At 38.7% G+C, this 18,017-nt stretch overlaps 1 protein-coding gene across 20 annotated transcripts in view; it reads left to right on the forward strand.

The window, feature by feature from the left end:
• adgrl2a (adhesion G protein-coupled receptor L2a) overlaps nucleotides 1–18,017 on the forward strand; it is a 100,277-nt gene that overhangs the window by 37,961 nt on the left and 44,299 nt on the right. For all 20 annotated transcript variants that reach the window (XM_058401566.1, XM_058401553.1, XM_058401556.1 and 17 more), the window contains exons 3-4: nucleotides 1,912–2,125; nucleotides 13,471–13,580. In XM_058401566.1, coding sequence (XP_058257549.1) covers nucleotides 1,912–2,125; nucleotides 13,471–13,580 — 324 coding nt within the window. The remainder of the gene's footprint in view (nucleotides 1–1,911; nucleotides 2,126–13,470; nucleotides 13,581–18,017) is intronic.

Consider the following 18,017-nt stretch of genomic DNA (forward strand, 5'->3'; position numbering starts at 1 on the left):
GGCTGCTCTTTTCGTTGGCGTAATTAAGATCCTGTCAGTAACTTCTGAGGCGAGCGTGTTAAAAAACGCTTTTGTGCGTTTCAACAAGCGAAAAGAAATGCGCTGAGATAACAGGCGCCTTACAGCGACCAGGCATAACATTATGACCACCTGTCTAATATTGTTTCGGTCCCTGCCGAAACAGCCCTGACCCGTCCTGCACTGTGTATTCTGACCCCTTTCTATCAGAACCAGCATTAACTTAATAATTTGAGCAACAGTAGCTCGTCTGTTGGATCGGATCACATGGGCCAGCCTTCACTCCCCAAAAAGCCTTGACCGTCCATGACCCTGTCGCCGGTTCACCACTGTTCCTTCCTTGGACCACTTTTGATAGATACTGACCACTGCAGACCGGGAACGCCCCACAAGAGCTGCAGTTTTGGAGATGCTCTGATCCAGTGGTCTAGCCATCACAATTTGGTCCTTTTGGTCAAACTCGCTCAAATCCTTACACTTGTCCATTTTTCCTGCTTCTAACATCAACTTTGAGGACAAAATGTTGACTTGCTGCCTAATATATCCCACCCATAAGACTGAGGAGATCAGTCTTATTCACTTCACTGGTCAGATCAGTGTATATACACCTTCATTTATATATCTTAAAAAACAGCTTTATAAAGATTAACATGTTTTTAGTTTGACAGTTATTCCAGCTGTTTGTGTAGCTGAAGGTTGTGATTGCGATAAAGATGATCTTAATGAATGCAGCCAGATGTTTTTCCCTGGTAACTTCAACAAGGGGCAAGTCCTGAGTTTCTGGTCAATTGGAATGGCTGGAGATTCAATAGGCTGTTGTTTCTGCGAATGGAAATCCCCAAGGATATTTATATATTTTTTTTTACTTTGTCCTCTCGGTCTATAGAAATGTGCTATAAATAGACACGGAATGAAGCATGTTTAGAGCAAGGCATTGTGTCTCATAGACTCTTGCAGTTTGTTTGTAGGCATTCTGTCTCCTTTTCTTCAAGGTGCCTTAAGTTCGGATGTGAAATTCAGCACGGCATGTCTCCCACCACCCACAGGGATACGCCCAGAGTCCTGCATATACCGTCCCACTGGAATGTTTTTTTTTAAATTATTTTCAGAAAACACCAAAAGCTTCTGCTTTGCATAACAACTCTACTGGGCAAATACGATTTCCTCTGGATTTACTTTTTTTTTTTATCACCGCAGAATTAATAGGCTTCTGTGTTTTAGGTGGAATTCAAAATAGAGTGTTATTTTTAAGATAAGAAATTAGCCTTTTATGTTTTGCATGGAACAATGCTGAAAGCAAAATGTCCTCTAAATGATTTGTAGGGAGTAGATTGCCCCCCACCACCACCACCCTACCCGCCCCTTTAGCACAGTTATTTGGCTTGCATTCGCAGAACACAAACTATTGATTTTTTCTCTCCCCATGCTCAGACAGCCTTCATGTTTTTTCTTTCTATTCAGCAATGCACATGTCTACTATCATACTGTCAGAGATAGCCATTCATACTGTTGATGCATCTTGTTTGGCCATATATTTTATATATGAAACCCCAAAATTATTGTCATAACATTTAAGTCTAATGTGATACGTCAGCACTTGAATAGTACAGTGATAGCACACTTATTAATTACCATAGATATTAAATATTGATTTGTTTACTTTGACTTCCCATTGGTGATCTCTTTTTTTTTTCTCTCTCTCTCCACGAACCGACACCACGTCTCGCGTAGCTCGGAACGTCTGCTTCGCCTTAACGTCGGCCTTTGAAATAACGTCCGGCGGGTTTCTCGAGGCGCCCACACCACGTTTCCCCCCCGATACGTCTTGTCAGAGCAGTTATATTTCTGCTTTTGATTTATTCTCGCTGCTTTTTCTCTTTCTCTCCGTCCCAGGCTTTAGTCGGGCAGCACTGCCGTTCGGTTTGGTCAGACGGGAACTGTCCTGCGAGGGCTACCCAATTGACCTGCGCTGTCCAGGAAGTGATGTCATCATGATCGAGAGCGCTAATTACGGGCGCACAGATGACAAGATCTGCGATGCCGACCCATTCCAGATGGAAAATATCAACTGCTACCTCCCTGATGCCTACAAGATAATGTCCCAAAGGTGGGTAGAAGTTATTCTGGGCTGTGGATGTAATGTACAAGCTGACACGCAACATTGTTTGATGTTCTACAATACCACATGACGTTCTACAATACCACATGACGTTCTACAATACCACATGATAATCTAAAATACCACATGGCATTCTACAGTATCACATGATAATCTAAAATACCACATGACGTTATACAATACGACATGATAATCTAAAATACCACATGACATTCTACAATACCACATGACATCCTGCATTACTACATGACGTTCTACAATACTACATGATAATCTACAATACCACATGACATCCTGCATTGCCACATGACATTCTACAATACTACATGATAATCTACAATACCACATGACGTTCTACAATACCATATGACCTCCTGCATTACTACATGACGTTCTACAATACTACATGATAATCTACAATACTAAATGATGTTCTACAATACCACATGACATTCTACAATACTACATGATAATCTACAATACTACATGACATTCTGCAATACCACATGATAATCTACAATACCACATGAAATTCTACAATACCATATGACATTCTACAATACCACATGACATTCTACAATACTACATTAAATTCTACAATACCACATGATAATCTACAATACTACATTAAATTCTACAATACCACATGACATTCTACAATACTACATGACATTCTGCAATACCACATGATAATCTACAATACCACATGAAATTCTACAATACCACATGACATTCTACAATACTACATGACATTCTACAATACCACATGATAATCTACAATACCACATGAAATTCTACAATACCACATGACAATCTACAATACCACATGACATTCTACAATACTACATGACATTCTACAATACCACATGATAATCTACAATACCACATGAAATTCTACAATACCACATGACATTCTACAATACCACATGACATTCTACAATACTACATGGTAATTTACAATACTACATGACATTCTACAATACCACATGACATTCTACAATACCACATGACGTTCTACAACACCACATGATAATCTACAATACCACATGACATTCTACAATACTACATGACATTCTACAATACTACATGATAATCTACAATACCACATGACGTTCTACAATATCACATGACGTTCTACAATACCACATGGCATTCTACAATACCACATGGCATTCTACAATACCACATGATAATCTACAATACAACATGACATTCTACAATACCACATGACGTTCTACAACACCACATGATAATCTACAATACCACATGACATTCTACAATACTACATGACGTTCTACAATACTACATGATAATCTACAATACCACATGACATTCTACAATACTACATGATAATCTACAATACCACATGACGTTCTACAATATCACATGACGTTCTACAATACCACATGGCATTCTACAATACCACATGATAATCTACAATACCACATGACATTCTACAATACTACATGATAATCTACAATACAACATGACATTCTACAATACCACATGACATTCTACAATACCACATGACATTCTACAATACCACATGACGTTCTACAACACCACATGATAATCTACAATACCACATGACATTCTACAATACTACATGATAATCTACAATACAACATGACATTCTACAATACCACATGACATTCTACAATACCACATGACATTCTACAATACTACATGACGTTCTACAATACTACATGATAATCTACAATACTACATGACGTTCTACAATACTACATGATAATCTACAATACTACATGACATTCTACAATACCACATGATAATCTACAACACAACATGACATTCTACAATACCACATGATAATCTACAACACAACATGACATTCTACAATACCACATGATGTTCTACAATACCACATGATAATCTACAATACCACATGATAATCTACAATACCACATGACATTCTACAATACCACATGATGTTCTACAATACCACATGATAATCTACAAGACAACATGACATTCTACAATACCACATGATAATCTACAATACCACATGATGTTCTACAACACCACATGATAATCTACAATACCACATGACGTTCTACAATACCACATGATAATCTACAATACCACATGACGTTCTACAATACCACATGATAATCTACAATACCACATGACGTTCTACAATACCACGACATTCTGTAATACCACATGATAATCTACAATACTACATGATAATATACAATACCACATGATGTTCTACAATACTACATGATGTTCTACAATACAACATGACATTCTACAATACTACATGACATCCTGCAATACCACACGACATCCTGCAATACCACATCACATCCTGCAATACCACATGACATCCTGCAATACCACATGGCTTTCTACAATATTACATGAAATCCTTTGTTACTATATGACATTCTACAATACTACATGATGTCATGCAAAACCACATGGCATTCTACAATGTTATATGACATCCTGCAACACCACATGACTTGGTACGATACTACATGACATTCTACAATACTACATGACATCCTGCAATACCACATGACATTCTACAATACTACATGACATCCTGCAATACCACATGACATTCTACAATATTACACAACATCCTTCGCTACTACATGACTATCTATAATACTATATGGCAATCTACAATACCACATGGCATCCTGTAATACTATATGACTTTCTGTAATACTACATGACCTTCTACAATACCACATGACATTTTACAATATTACACGAAATCCTTTGTTACTATATGACGTTCTACAATACTACATGATGTCATGCAAAACCACATGACATTCTACAATATTATATGAAATCCTGCAACAACACATGACAATCTACAATACCACATGACATCCTGTAATACAATATGACTTTTTACAATACTACATGACATTACAGTACTATATGACTATATCATAATCTACAATACCGCATCCTAAATTACTCCCTTCTTTAAAAATTCTTTCACAAACCCCAAATCCTCGTCTCAGGTAGTTTGTCTTGCTCTCTGCCTTGCACATTAAGGATCTAATCTGCTTCTGGATATCTGTTAAACTGTGTTGTGACAAAGTCTGTTGTTACTAGTGCAAAGCAAATAAAATAAAATGAAAAAGAGGAGCACATGCTTTCTGTTTGGCTGAAGGCATCACAGGTTGTGAGGTACGGCTGTCTCACATTCAGAAACTGTAAAAATGGAGTGTGGAGACATGTTTTTTTCCCCCTTTGTTGTTTAGCAGAATTGTGTTATGCTTCGAGAATTGGTCACTGAACATAAACTAATATGTCTTTAGTCTGAAGTCTGTCTTAATTAATATTAGGTTTCTCCATCTTCCGTGCTTTAGCCATGATTCTGCTAAAATAAATGACAGTTTTAACAGAACCAAACTGCAGTGATCACTCTTGATCATGTACAGATGTTAAACGAGTTTTTAGTATGAAAATATGACATGGGATAGCATGAGAAATGAGTAGATGTTACTTTAGACTAAGGGAAATCTGCAGCACAAAGCACTCATTCAGCTGCACTGTACACACCAAACACTTCTAGCCATCACATTGCATTTAAACATACTGACCAAAAGCAAAGCCAGACCCCGAAAACATTTACCAAATTGCTCGATCAAACCCTCCTCCTTCCTTTCCTTTGGAAGGCGAGTGATTTTCTCCATCTAAATGACCGAAATACACCTCTCAAACTTCCTATCGGTGCATTCTACGAGCCGTGCTTTTTTTCTCTCATCTGCTCCATTTATAATCAGGCCTCCTGGTTGCATAGCATTGATTCATAGAAATGCTCTTAGAACCAAGCACGGAGAACCTCCCCTTCAAAAATCCTCAACAATCATTTCAAACGTGCTTTTAACACAGCAAACAAAATCTCGTTTTTTCCGTGTATCCGCTTGCCGATTGATTGACTAACATACATCTGGAGCCTTGCAATTCCTCTTTTCTAGCATTGCTCTAGCAAACAGGAAGTTGCGCGTGACACGGCCTTTGATGTGTTTTGTAGGTCTAGGCAGCGTGGGTTGTTTGTATTTCCGCTCGGCTTATTATACATGTGCCATGATTTGTATGAAAATAGGCCCGAAACTGCAGCGGCTCAATTAGGCCCTTCAGCTGCAGGCAATTAGCCGTCTCAAGTGGGTGCTAATCTACATGGGGAAACTTTTCAAAGGGATGTGCCTCCTTAGGTTTGCACAAGCCCAGATGTGAAATTGCATTGTTTTGCACTTTTCATGTTGTTATATCTTTTGGCCAAGTAATGAATCACCACCAACATCGTAATCATCCATCATGACGCTTGATTAGTGCGCATTAATAAAAGATGTGGGCTAATTTTTAGAACCCAATGCTTCATTTCAGCGGAGATAAAACTTCGCGATCGCAGTGGGAGCTCTGCTGGAGTGGCCGAGTATGGATTCAGGTCTCTGAGACCAAATATAGGCTCGGCACCAAAAAAAATGTATGGAAGCTAAATTTATCAATCTCGACATGTTAAACCCAGAAGCTCATCAGAAGCTCATCATTTTTGACGTGTTTCCATTGAAATGTCTGTTACCAGATGACTCCTTTATCATCGGCTCCTGTTAAGACGTCTTCGGGAAAACTAGCTGGCAGAAAGAATGAAGCACCGTAAAATGTGAAGGTTTAAGCCGTGGCCTCGGCGCAAGCAGCTGAGAAAGACTCTGATTTTTGAGTCAGAATGCTTGTTTGTGTTTGGATGTGTCTTCCTGTCAGTAATATTTTTAGACACTCAAATCTCCAGGCCATGGTGGATCCTGGGAGCTTCGTGAACACAGGTGGGAGTACAAAATAAATAAAGAAAATGTCAAAAAACTCTTAGCAGCCTAATCTTACATAATGCACCTTTAAAAAAAAAAAGTCTCCCACAACATCTGCAGACAAAAAAACCCTGCACTTGTTTGTGAAATCAAGAAGCACACTGAGACACTTCCCTGATTTCTAATCACTAGAGGTGGTTGATTACTGCAGAGAAAGTCCCTTGAGTCTGCTTTAGACTTCTCTTATGTTATATATGGAACAGGGTGGAAAGTGTACAGAAACACAGAAATAAAGCATCACCTCACTTAACATATGCTGGTTTTTTGGTTAAAGAGACAATCCTTCACTTATCACTGTTTCCTGGATCAATTTTTTTTAGTACTTACCGGATCATTTTGAGGCTTTTCTCAGAAACACTTTTGAAGAATGGTAAAGCAACTTCATCTCAGCGTGAAATGTTTGTGTGAGGCACTGTAGCAATGAGAAATGAAGAAGAAGAAGAAAAGACAAATTACTTTTCATATTAGTGATTTGTTGGTCTTTTAGATGCTTCATTTAAAGATATTCAACGTGATTGGTCCATTTGAGCGCAAGTTTATGTTGCATTAATTGCCTCCTAGCGTGCACCAAGAAGAAACACGATTATTTAGTTGTTTCGTCTTGGTTCATTGTAATTACCCCAGGCACATGACGATAATTAGCAATCGCAGGTTTAACGACGACGTCGATTTGTTGCCTTCCACACCCACCATAGCGGCTGCACAGAAAATGGCTTTTACACACTGCTTCAACTACAGAGAATTGCTGTGGCATTTCCAGTGACCTTCTCTCCTCTTCAGGCTTACACAGGGTCGACAATAGCGGCGAGATTCTACCAGTCTCGACAAATCTCTGCAACCGGAGGGATGAACACCATTTCTCTAAAAGATATTCCCTCTGCCTGGTGGTATAGAGCACAGCCGGTCTTAAATCTCCCGTAGGTGTTTGTTTGGTAGCCGTGAAGATGGTAGCACATGACTTTCATCCTTATCAAAACCATTCAGCGAGCCCTCGTGCCCTGTGGATAGGGGCAGGAAGAAAGCACTATCATCAGGATAGAAATGTTTCATCATAGGATAAAGGTGATCAGTCAGAAGAACTGTGTATTGATTTGTTGTACCAGTCTCTTGGTGTACAGCACACGTTCGCTCGCCCACTCGTCCAGAATATGGTGAAGGATGGCTTTTTAAACCCCCCCCCCACCCCCCCACACCACCACGTTTCTGCACCAATGATGAATTAATGCGATGGTACTCTGCTATAATATCCGTCTCTCTCTGCACTTGTGGATGAACCGTTCTTGCTGAAGGTCTGCATAGACGTTGTTCTGTTTCTGCTTATATAAAGGAGCGGTGCTTTCGGGTAGGGCTTTTGAAGCCCCGTGTTTACTGATACCTTTGCTTGGCAGTGGAAATGTAGACGTCATACCAGTCACCGTTCCCACTGAAACATTTACCACTCCTGTTCTAACACCCATCCATGAACCCACTTTCAGAGTCACTTAGATCTTTTCCTTTTGCCACATTCATACAAAATGAAGGTTTTTGCTCCTACACGCTACAAAAAGCCTGGTGTAGGGGTCGCTGCGGAATAGTATCACGCTCTAAACCTGTCTGGAAGTTTTCCCTTTCATTTATCATCGTATATATATACAGACAAGACAATGTCTGAGTATTCTTTTTATCACCCACTGAAGACTTTTTGTGGAAGTGCAGTGAGGAATCATTTCATTAGCATGATGCACTGCGAGCGGTGTGAAAGGAGTTGTGTTATAGTGATGTGTTATACTACTCTGCTGCGTGACATCTAAACAACTTCAAAGACTGTATTTAATCATTAGACAAGTCAAAATGCTGAAAGATATATATAGCAAAATAAAAATAACCATGCTTATATCCAAACACTGCTCACACTAGTCAGTATGGTCAGTAGGGCTGGTCAGTATATATATAATATCAGTGTTGTAAAAAAAAAAAAAAGTATTTCACTAACCCTTTATTAGATTATTTTTTTCTTTATTTTTTTACTATAATGTTTTAAATATATATTTTAAAAAAATATTACAATATTACAGTTTTTAAAATTGAACGTTTAAAAAAATTATTAATTATTTTTAAATTAAATAAATAAATAAATAAATAAATAAATAAATAAATAAATAAATATGAAAAATAAATGTTTTTTTAAAGGTATATTATATAAATGAAGTGCCTCATGATGTAAAAATGTGAGGACGTTCATGATGGACATGTTCAGTTCAAGTTATAGATTTAATGCAGCTGAAATGTTCAAATCCCAGTGGTCCCAGTCTGCACAACCCATCACACCCAGCACACACTGGACACACAGTGAAGGCACTGTTTTGTGAAGAGCCTGCGAGATCCACACTGGTGAAGCCTGCTAGCCGATAGATCCGGATTGTAAAGACCAGTATGCGCTGGTCACGACCATGATGTAAGCAGATGGTGCAGAAATCGGCCATTTTAGCCAATTTTGGAGCACTTTTTCTGCTGTGGAGCTATTTCAGTCAATCACATACTTTATTTAGACTCAAATCATTAGGAGAATATTTAGTTTCAATTTTTTTAAAGATTTGGTGAACCTGTAGTGCATTTTGTTTACAATGTTAGACCATTGTTCATTGCAATTTTTTATTTAAAAATATACACTATTCAGATTTTGTGAGAAATATTTCTAGAACCAATTAAAACTGAAATAACAAATCGAATCGTGACCGGAGTGTATCAGTACTCCACTACAATATTATTGTACACTGCTGCCAAATTATGAGCCGTTCTATACATTGTGATATGTTGGGTGTCAAGGACACGCCTCTGAGAATCGTGATATCTCTAAACCTCACAGCAAAATTGGAGCACAAGCCATTCAGCGCACATTTCTACAGTTCTTAAATGCTTACATTTTCAAGCCCCAGTAACAAGAGAGGTGTGTGTGTGCATGTGTGTGTGTGTGTGTGTGTGTGTGTGTTAGATGTGTCATCTGTAAGACAGTCTCATCTTCTCTGTAAACACCTTTGCTGTCAGCCATGGGTCTATTTTGGAAGGAGATTTTAATCAACGCTGTGCTGCGCCTGTGCGATGCTCAGGCAGAGGCGATGCTTAACTCTCCTCAAAGGTCAAATATGGGAGGATTAGCTTCTGAATATGTGATGAAGCATTAGATGTCACTGGATCCACGCCATCATGCTGCTATAATTGTATATTTTACAGTCTTTACACATTCCTCAGGCCTTCATCACTGATTCCAAATGGGGGCGTCGGTCTGTTTTCGGGTGGGGGGGGATACACTGTCTGTCCGTCCGTCCGTCCATCTGTTTGCCCGTCCGTCCATCTGTTCGTCCGTCTGAGGTTCTCGTTAGCACAATAATTCATAATTCAGGTCACAGCAAGGTCAAATGTCTGAAATGTAAATTCTTTATGTTTGAAGTAAATTGTAAAGGAATATTTCTGTAATATATATGAGGACTGGACTTGTTGATGGTCGAAACTGACCTCGTTTCTATCAGTAACATGGCCAAGTGTCCTTATTTTCTCTTTATTTTCATACTTTAGAATGTGCTGTTATAGGAAAGTAATCAGTGATGGGTGTGTGTGTGTGTGTGTGTGACACGGTTAGCATCCTGAACATGATTATTTTCCTGTACCAAAGTGTTTTATTCATTTTATAACTACATTAAAGATGTATTTATTAAAAATGACACCCCATATATTTTTTATCAGTTTATAGCTACATTTAATGTTATGGAGTAGCTGGAAAGTCCCTTTCTTGTTCTCTTTACCTCACAAGCTTCATGTTCTCGCTCTCTAAAGGTCAATAAGCCTTTTACAAAGCAACAACACTGGACACTCCTTCCATCCATCCATCCATCCATTCATCCATTTTCTATACCCCCTTTATTCCTAATTAGGGTCACAGGGATCTTCTGGAGCCTAGGACACTCCCTCCCTAAATTTTAAATAGTCATCTCCTTACAGAAATCATCATTTCTGCTAAATAGCATTTTTGTTTTCTCTGTCCCCGTGCCGTTACTATGGTAACGATAATGTATTAGGATGAGCGCATTAATGTAAAGCTGTTATTTACATAGCAGAGCTGTTTCCATACAAAATGAATCAACACCTTCTGACCAAACAGGATTAAATGCAGACGTGACAAAGCAGAGGTTTATTATATCCAGTGTGTATTATATCTGAGACTTTTTGCCCTTTTCATCGCTGTGCATTGTGAAGTCATCACATCCTTGTAAAACCTCCAACTTTGCAGTTTCACACAATGTTCCTGTCCAACAACATAAACAGCTCTTTAGCCTCATATTCCATTATGTAAATGTACAGAGAGTGTTAGTAAATGAAATATATATCACACGCCGTCTTCTACGATTCTCATTAACAGCCCCGCAAATAAAAAAGAGCCAACTGGCTCATTAATGCAGCAGCTTAAAGGTGTGTTACAACTTCTGGCAGCACTATAATTCATTTTTATGAGCAACAGGCGTGGTGCTCTCTTCTGTGATCACACATGTGGTGTGTTAATAAAGTTCAAATCCTCAAATCCATATGAGGGACAGTTTTCACACCACGGGCTTGTGTCTGTGTACTGTCCTTGAGTCTCAATATGACCAAACCGAGCGCACAGCTGTGCTTCGGGATCCGCGTCAACAATATGGCGCTGCCGTACACAGAGATCCGTCTCACATAACGTTCGTGTTAAAACACGACCTGATTGTTCTAGCTTGTTGATGAGTAAAAAAAAAAAGTAGTCAGAACAGGGCGCTTCAGCCATTTCTAGGCCTGCGTTCAGAGCTGGGAAAGCATCGAGCCTGCCCAGAGTGCCGTGTTTCATCTGGATGATCTTTCACTGTCATAACCCATATCCCATAATTCAGTACGGCGCAAGAAAACACCGCTGAGGCAGGGAGCTGCTTGTGGTTATTTGTAGTAATTTTAGATTTTCTTTCTAGAGAAATGGCTGACGTAATCACAGAATATTCATACTTCATTCTCCACTCATGCTTTATTCCCTCTCACCTAGAGCCGGTCAGTGTGATGCCACTGATATGATAATCAATATCTGTCATTTTTTTAATTATAAAATAACTATTTTCTCTTTTGGTGTTTATATATTCATATTTTTATTTTTCAAATGTTTTTAAACTGTAATCATAGACAGATATTTTATGGTAGAAATCCTTTCTGGTAGAAATCACGATCGGATATTTATATATCATGTCACCTGACTCTGTGAGGATGTGCACTTTAGGATTAGTGACCATTAGCATATGTCGGTATCCTAACAACATCTTGATGCATGCTGCCTCCGAAAAACATTTTCCACCAGAAAGACAGCTGACTTAGTCGGCAAGATATCAGGTCAGCTGCTTTCCGCTTTCTCGGACGCTGCTTTGTTTGAAAATGTACTTTTTCTTCTGTCACAGCTTGAGGAGCTTTTAGTCTACAGGCCTGTTCGGATTTAGGAATCAATTTGCCTTTTAGCAACTACCCTTTTTTCCCTTTCATAAAATGTTGTCTACTTGCAGGGAAGGCACATCTGTTCTCTCTTCCAAAAATAACACACACACACAGAGGCGGTGCAGAAATTCAACAGCATTAGCCGATGTACTGTAGATAGATTTTCAGCGATCAATTGAAATAGTAGGCACTTGCACATGGACAGGAATATTGATTAAAGGCTACAGACGACAGATAAAATGCTAAGCCTCATCAGGGCGGTCAGCTGCCCAGTGCGGTCGTGTAGGTTTGCGGTAGCGTGTCTGAGACATCAGTAGGGCTGTAGTGAGAGGAACAAAAGTCCAAACAACAAAAAGAAATAAACAAGACAGTCCCACTGAGCGCCCAGCATGATTCAGTCTGTATCATTAATATTCTAGAGAGGGATCTACTTTTAAAACGGCAGGCACTATGATTAATCAATCATAATTTACATGGTAACTAAGCTGCCTCAGATCCCTAATTATGATGTTTTTGTTTTTCCTTTCTGTAAAACGTTGTTTAACAAATCAAACTGGACGAGCCCACAATACGCTCTCCCAAACTGAGCAGCACTGTTCTCTGACTGGACCAATCATCTCGTGACGTACGCGCAAAATCTTTCTGATTCGGATCACATTGGTTATTCTGTCAGGGGTGGCTGCCGCGGCGTCGGTGCCCTCTGCTAATGTTCGGTCTTGTTCTTTTCATCCCAAAACAAAGCCATTCTTTGCTGAATCCGCTGGCCTTTTACTCCAATGACGCTGTTTGTTTCATATTGACCCGAACACAACAAGACCAATTGCAGTACTGGCAGTTGAGCACTGGTGCGCTCTAAAGGTGCACACACTAAAATCCCCAGCTGATGTTCTCCCTTCTTTTTTTTAACTCACTCACATTCTCTCTCTCTTTCTCTCTGTCTCTGTCTCTCTCTCTCTCTCTCTCTCTCTCTCTCTCTCTCTCCCTCCCCTTCCCTTCCTCCCTTAGGTGCAATAATCGAACCCAGTGTATTGTCATTACGGGAACGGATGTCTTCCCTGACCCTTGCCCAGGAACGTATAAATACCTTGAGGTCCAGTATGAATGTGTCCCTTATAGTAAGTATGAACCATCATTTTGTTTATGTATTTTGTTAAAGTAAGCCTTGTGTTTACTGACCATGTCACTCCATCTTTAGTTTCTTTAAGGACCAAATGTCTTTAAATTGAACATTAAACCTCCCTCACAAGGGGACAGCTAATTCGATCGATATCTATTTTATTTATTTATTTATTCATTTATTTTAACCATCATTTTTTAGAATCATTTTTGAGAAATCTTTGCTTCATTAAATGTTTGCTTTTGTTGCTGAATAAGAAATCCTTTAAGAAGCACATACACTATTTTCACTATAAACTTTTTGTGGACACCTGATCATCACACTGTGCTTGTTAAGCGTCACATTCCAGATCTATTCACTCTTCTAAACACCTCCACTCCTCTGGAAGGGCTTTCCACTGGATTTTGAGCTCTTGTGAGGATTTGTGGGAGGTTTCGTTCAGCAACACGAGCATTAGTGAGGTCAGGTACTGTTGTTGGGTGCTCAGTGGGGCTGAGGTCAGGGTTGTATGTACAGGACGCTCGAGTTCTTCCACACGGACCTTCACAAACCATGTCCTCATAGAGCTGGCTTTATGCACAGGAGCATCGTCATGCTGGAACAGGTTCAAGCCTCTTAGTTCCAGTAAAGGGAAATCATAATGAAGACATTCTGTACAACCATGTGCGCTTGTGTGATGGTCAGGTTTCCTCAAATTTCTGTCCTTACTCGTCTCTTTATTCTTTAGATGTGGTGCTCCTCATTAGTCAGATCATATTTAGAGGTTTATTGTTTATTTATCATTATTTAATCATTTTAGACAATATCATTATATTGAACCTTTGCACAGACTCCTCCCAATAGATTTATTAACTATAGAGATATTAACTTAACCCATAATAATACAGAAATTTGACTGTAGATACAGAGCTTTTTATTTCCACATAACACACAAGCTGATATGATTTCTAGGCTTCACTGAGATTTGTAATAAAACCTTAATAATAAACCCAAAAACATTCAGACAAATATAAAAACCTCGACCCCTCGGCTGTGCTCCACAGACCCCACTCTGAGATCGTCTGCTCTAAAGAATATCAGATGACCCAGAAAAGCTGTGCTAGTCTGATGATTAAATCAGATCGAATGCTGGTTATAGATCCACAGGTTACCCAACTCCCAGTAGTGTCTGTACTCTAGGTGTGATATCGATTGCTCGCCTTTTTCCATTTTAAAATATCGCGATAAACTATTTAATCGTCTAGAACCGCCGGCCTAAAAAAAGACAGGACAAGCATTTCCACCGATTTCAGAAGAGTAGAGGAGGCGTGATAAAATTACCAGCTGTGCAGTGGAGAGCTGCAGCGATCGTAAAAACTCTGCCGGATGCTGGATTTGTAGCTGCAGGAAATGTTAATAAACATTATTATTATTTTAGTTATTATTTTTTTTAATATAATCCTTTTAAAATCAGTCGACTAATGTGTGTTGCCATAACAAAAAAAGGCGTGTTTAAATGCCTCATCATCATCATCATCAGCTTTAACATTATTTATTTATTTATTTATTTATAAAGTTATATGTTTATAAAGACATTTAAAAAAAATTGCAAAAAGTATACAGATGATAAGTATTTATTTGTTTAATTGTAGCTCACTTGGACATCTGTTTATGGATTATTATTTCTCATTAATGAATTAAAAATATTCTGTTTATACACTACACTGCCAAAAGTTTTGGGACACCCCTCCAAATCATTGAATTTAGGTGTCGTTTTTCAGGGGTTGGACTCGGCCCCTTAGTTTCAGTGAAAGGAACTCTTAATGCTTCAGCTTCATACCAAGACATTTTGGACAATTTCATGCTCTTTGTGGGAACAGTTTGGGGATGACCCCTTCCTGTTCCAACATGACTGCACACCAGTGACCAAAGCAAGGTCCATAAAGACATTTATGAGTGAGTTTGGTGTGGAGGAACTTGACTATTCTGCACAGAGTCCTGACCTCAACCCCATAGAACACCTTTGGGATGAATTAGAGTGGAGACTGTGAGCCAGGCCTTCTCGTCCAACATCAGTGCCTGACCTCACAAATGTGCTTCTAGAGAGGAATGGTCAAAAATTCCCATAAACACACTCCTAAACCTTGTGGAAAGCCTTCCCAGAAGAGCTGAAGCTGTTATAGCTGGAAAATGTCTTGGTATGAAGCTGAAGCATTAAGAGTTCCTTTCTGGAACTAAGGGGCCGAGTCCAACCCCTGAAAAAGAACACCTGAGTACAATGATATGGAAGGGTGTCCCAAAACATTTGGCAATATAGTGCATCTACTAAGAGTAAGCCAGTTGAGAAAAAGGGGGCGGGGCTTCTAAGCTGTGCCAGTTCCTAGTGTAGAGAATGCTTTATTTATTTATTTATTTTTTTGCATGAAATCATTCTAATTTTTTTATTTTAATTGGTTTGTTTTATTTTAGTGAGAAATTTTCGAGTGATACCTCAAATCACCCAGGTTGTAATTGTGTCATTGTTTCCTACGCAAAAAAAAAAAGAGAAAAAAAAGCATCAAGTTTAGCAAGGCTGATAATATATGGCAATAATAATAACAGTAAACGTCACTCGATGTCATGGCAATGTAATGTCAGGTAAGGACGATAAAATCATCAGATCTTACAGGCAGGAAAGGAGAAGTGACACTTGTAAAACAAACAGATTCGAACTAAACAAGCACTCTCTATTTGGAGATTTTTCTATTACATTACCAGTGCAGATTGTTCCGCTCCATTAAGCATCTGGATGGTTATATTATTATCCAACTCACTTGTCCCATCTAGCAGGAGAGTATCTGTGCTAGAACTCTAGTGAGGAGTGCAAAACACGTCTAAAAAATAAAATCAGTCTGACAGTCAATCCCATTTCTTTGTCTTTCTTGTTATCATGACAACTTCGTCCTGGAAAAACACAAAAGAATGTAGTGAAGAAAGCACCGACATTGTGATTATCCCTGATATTGACTAGAAGTGTGTCGTATTAATACATCATATATCATGATATGAATAAATATATGTGGATTTGCTTCTAATTCCTGCCAGTTTTCTTTTTAATCTTCTAATGAAATAATTTTTTCCCCCTTTAACACTTTAATGCCATTCTTCTTTCCAGTTTTCTCTCTTTACCTGCCCTCCACAGCACTGTCCATTTATTTAACACAACTCTTTGAAATTATAGGAGCCTCCAGTTGTCCTGTCCCACAAATATCAGCTCGAATAATCTGTTGGAATCATTATTGAACATGTGAACAAAGTGTTTTTTCCCCCTTAGGTTTATTCAGATAAATGTTACGCAAAAAAAACGTGACAGAATTACATTCTGCCCCAAGAAATGACCATACAGCTACTTTTATTTATTTATTTATTTTTAATCTATTTTATATTTATATTTACGTGTAACTGCCTACTAAATAATGCACTGCAAAAAAAAAAACATTTTAGCTTGTATATGGACAAATTCAACTTATAAAATCATATTATAATAAGCTATAAATTAAATAAAATTGAAATATAAAACATTACCAAAAGTGTGTAATTGTCTTATTCTACTAGCAGATTTTTTTTCTCAGCATTTATTCATTTCTTCTTTTTATGATCTATTCAGAAATAAGACGATTTCAAGCTTCTTATTAGTTTTATGTCTAGAACTAGGTTTAATGCTCTTATATTTGTTATAAAATCTCATATAAAGAAGCATGATAAATAATAACGTTAACTTATTTTTGGCTGAAACGTCATTATTTTGCAGTGTAAACCCCAAACTGATCGATTCCCTTTTAGATTAGTTTGTAGAGGCTTGTTTATATCTGTGTTTGTTTATAAGGTGATTTTCACAAGAACTCACAAGGATCTTATGTTAATGTAACGTGTTCAAACATTAGATATATAAACCCATCAGGTATAACACTGACCACTGACCGGTGAAGTGAATAAGACTGATGATCATGGCACCTGTTAGTGGGTGGGATATATTAGGCAGCAAGTGAACATTTTGTCCTCAAAGTTGATGTTAGAAGCAGGAAAAATGGACAAGTGTAAGGATTTGAGCGAGTTTGACCAAAAGGGCCAAATTGTGATGGTTAGACCACTGGATCAGAGCATCTCCAAAACTGCAGCTCTTGTGGGGTGTTCCCGGTCTGCAGTGGTCAGTATCTATCAAAAGTGGTCGAGGAAGGAACAGTGGTGAACCGGTGACAGGGTCATGGGCGGTCAAGGCTCACTGATGCACGTGGGGAGAGAAGGCTGGACCGTGTGATCCGATCCAACAGACGAGCTACTGTTGCTCAAACTGCTGAAGAAGTTAATGCTGGTTCTGATAGAAAGGGGTCAGAATACACAGTGCAGGACGGGTCAGGGCTGTTTTGGCAGGGACTGACACAATATTCGACAGGTGGTCATAATCTTATGCCTGGTC

This window comes from Hemibagrus wyckioides, linkage group LG10 (genome assembly GCF_019097595.1).
Source record: "Hemibagrus wyckioides isolate EC202008001 linkage group LG10, SWU_Hwy_1.0, whole genome shotgun sequence".
Lineage (NCBI taxonomy): Eukaryota > Metazoa > Chordata > Actinopteri > Siluriformes > Bagridae > Hemibagrus > Hemibagrus wyckioides.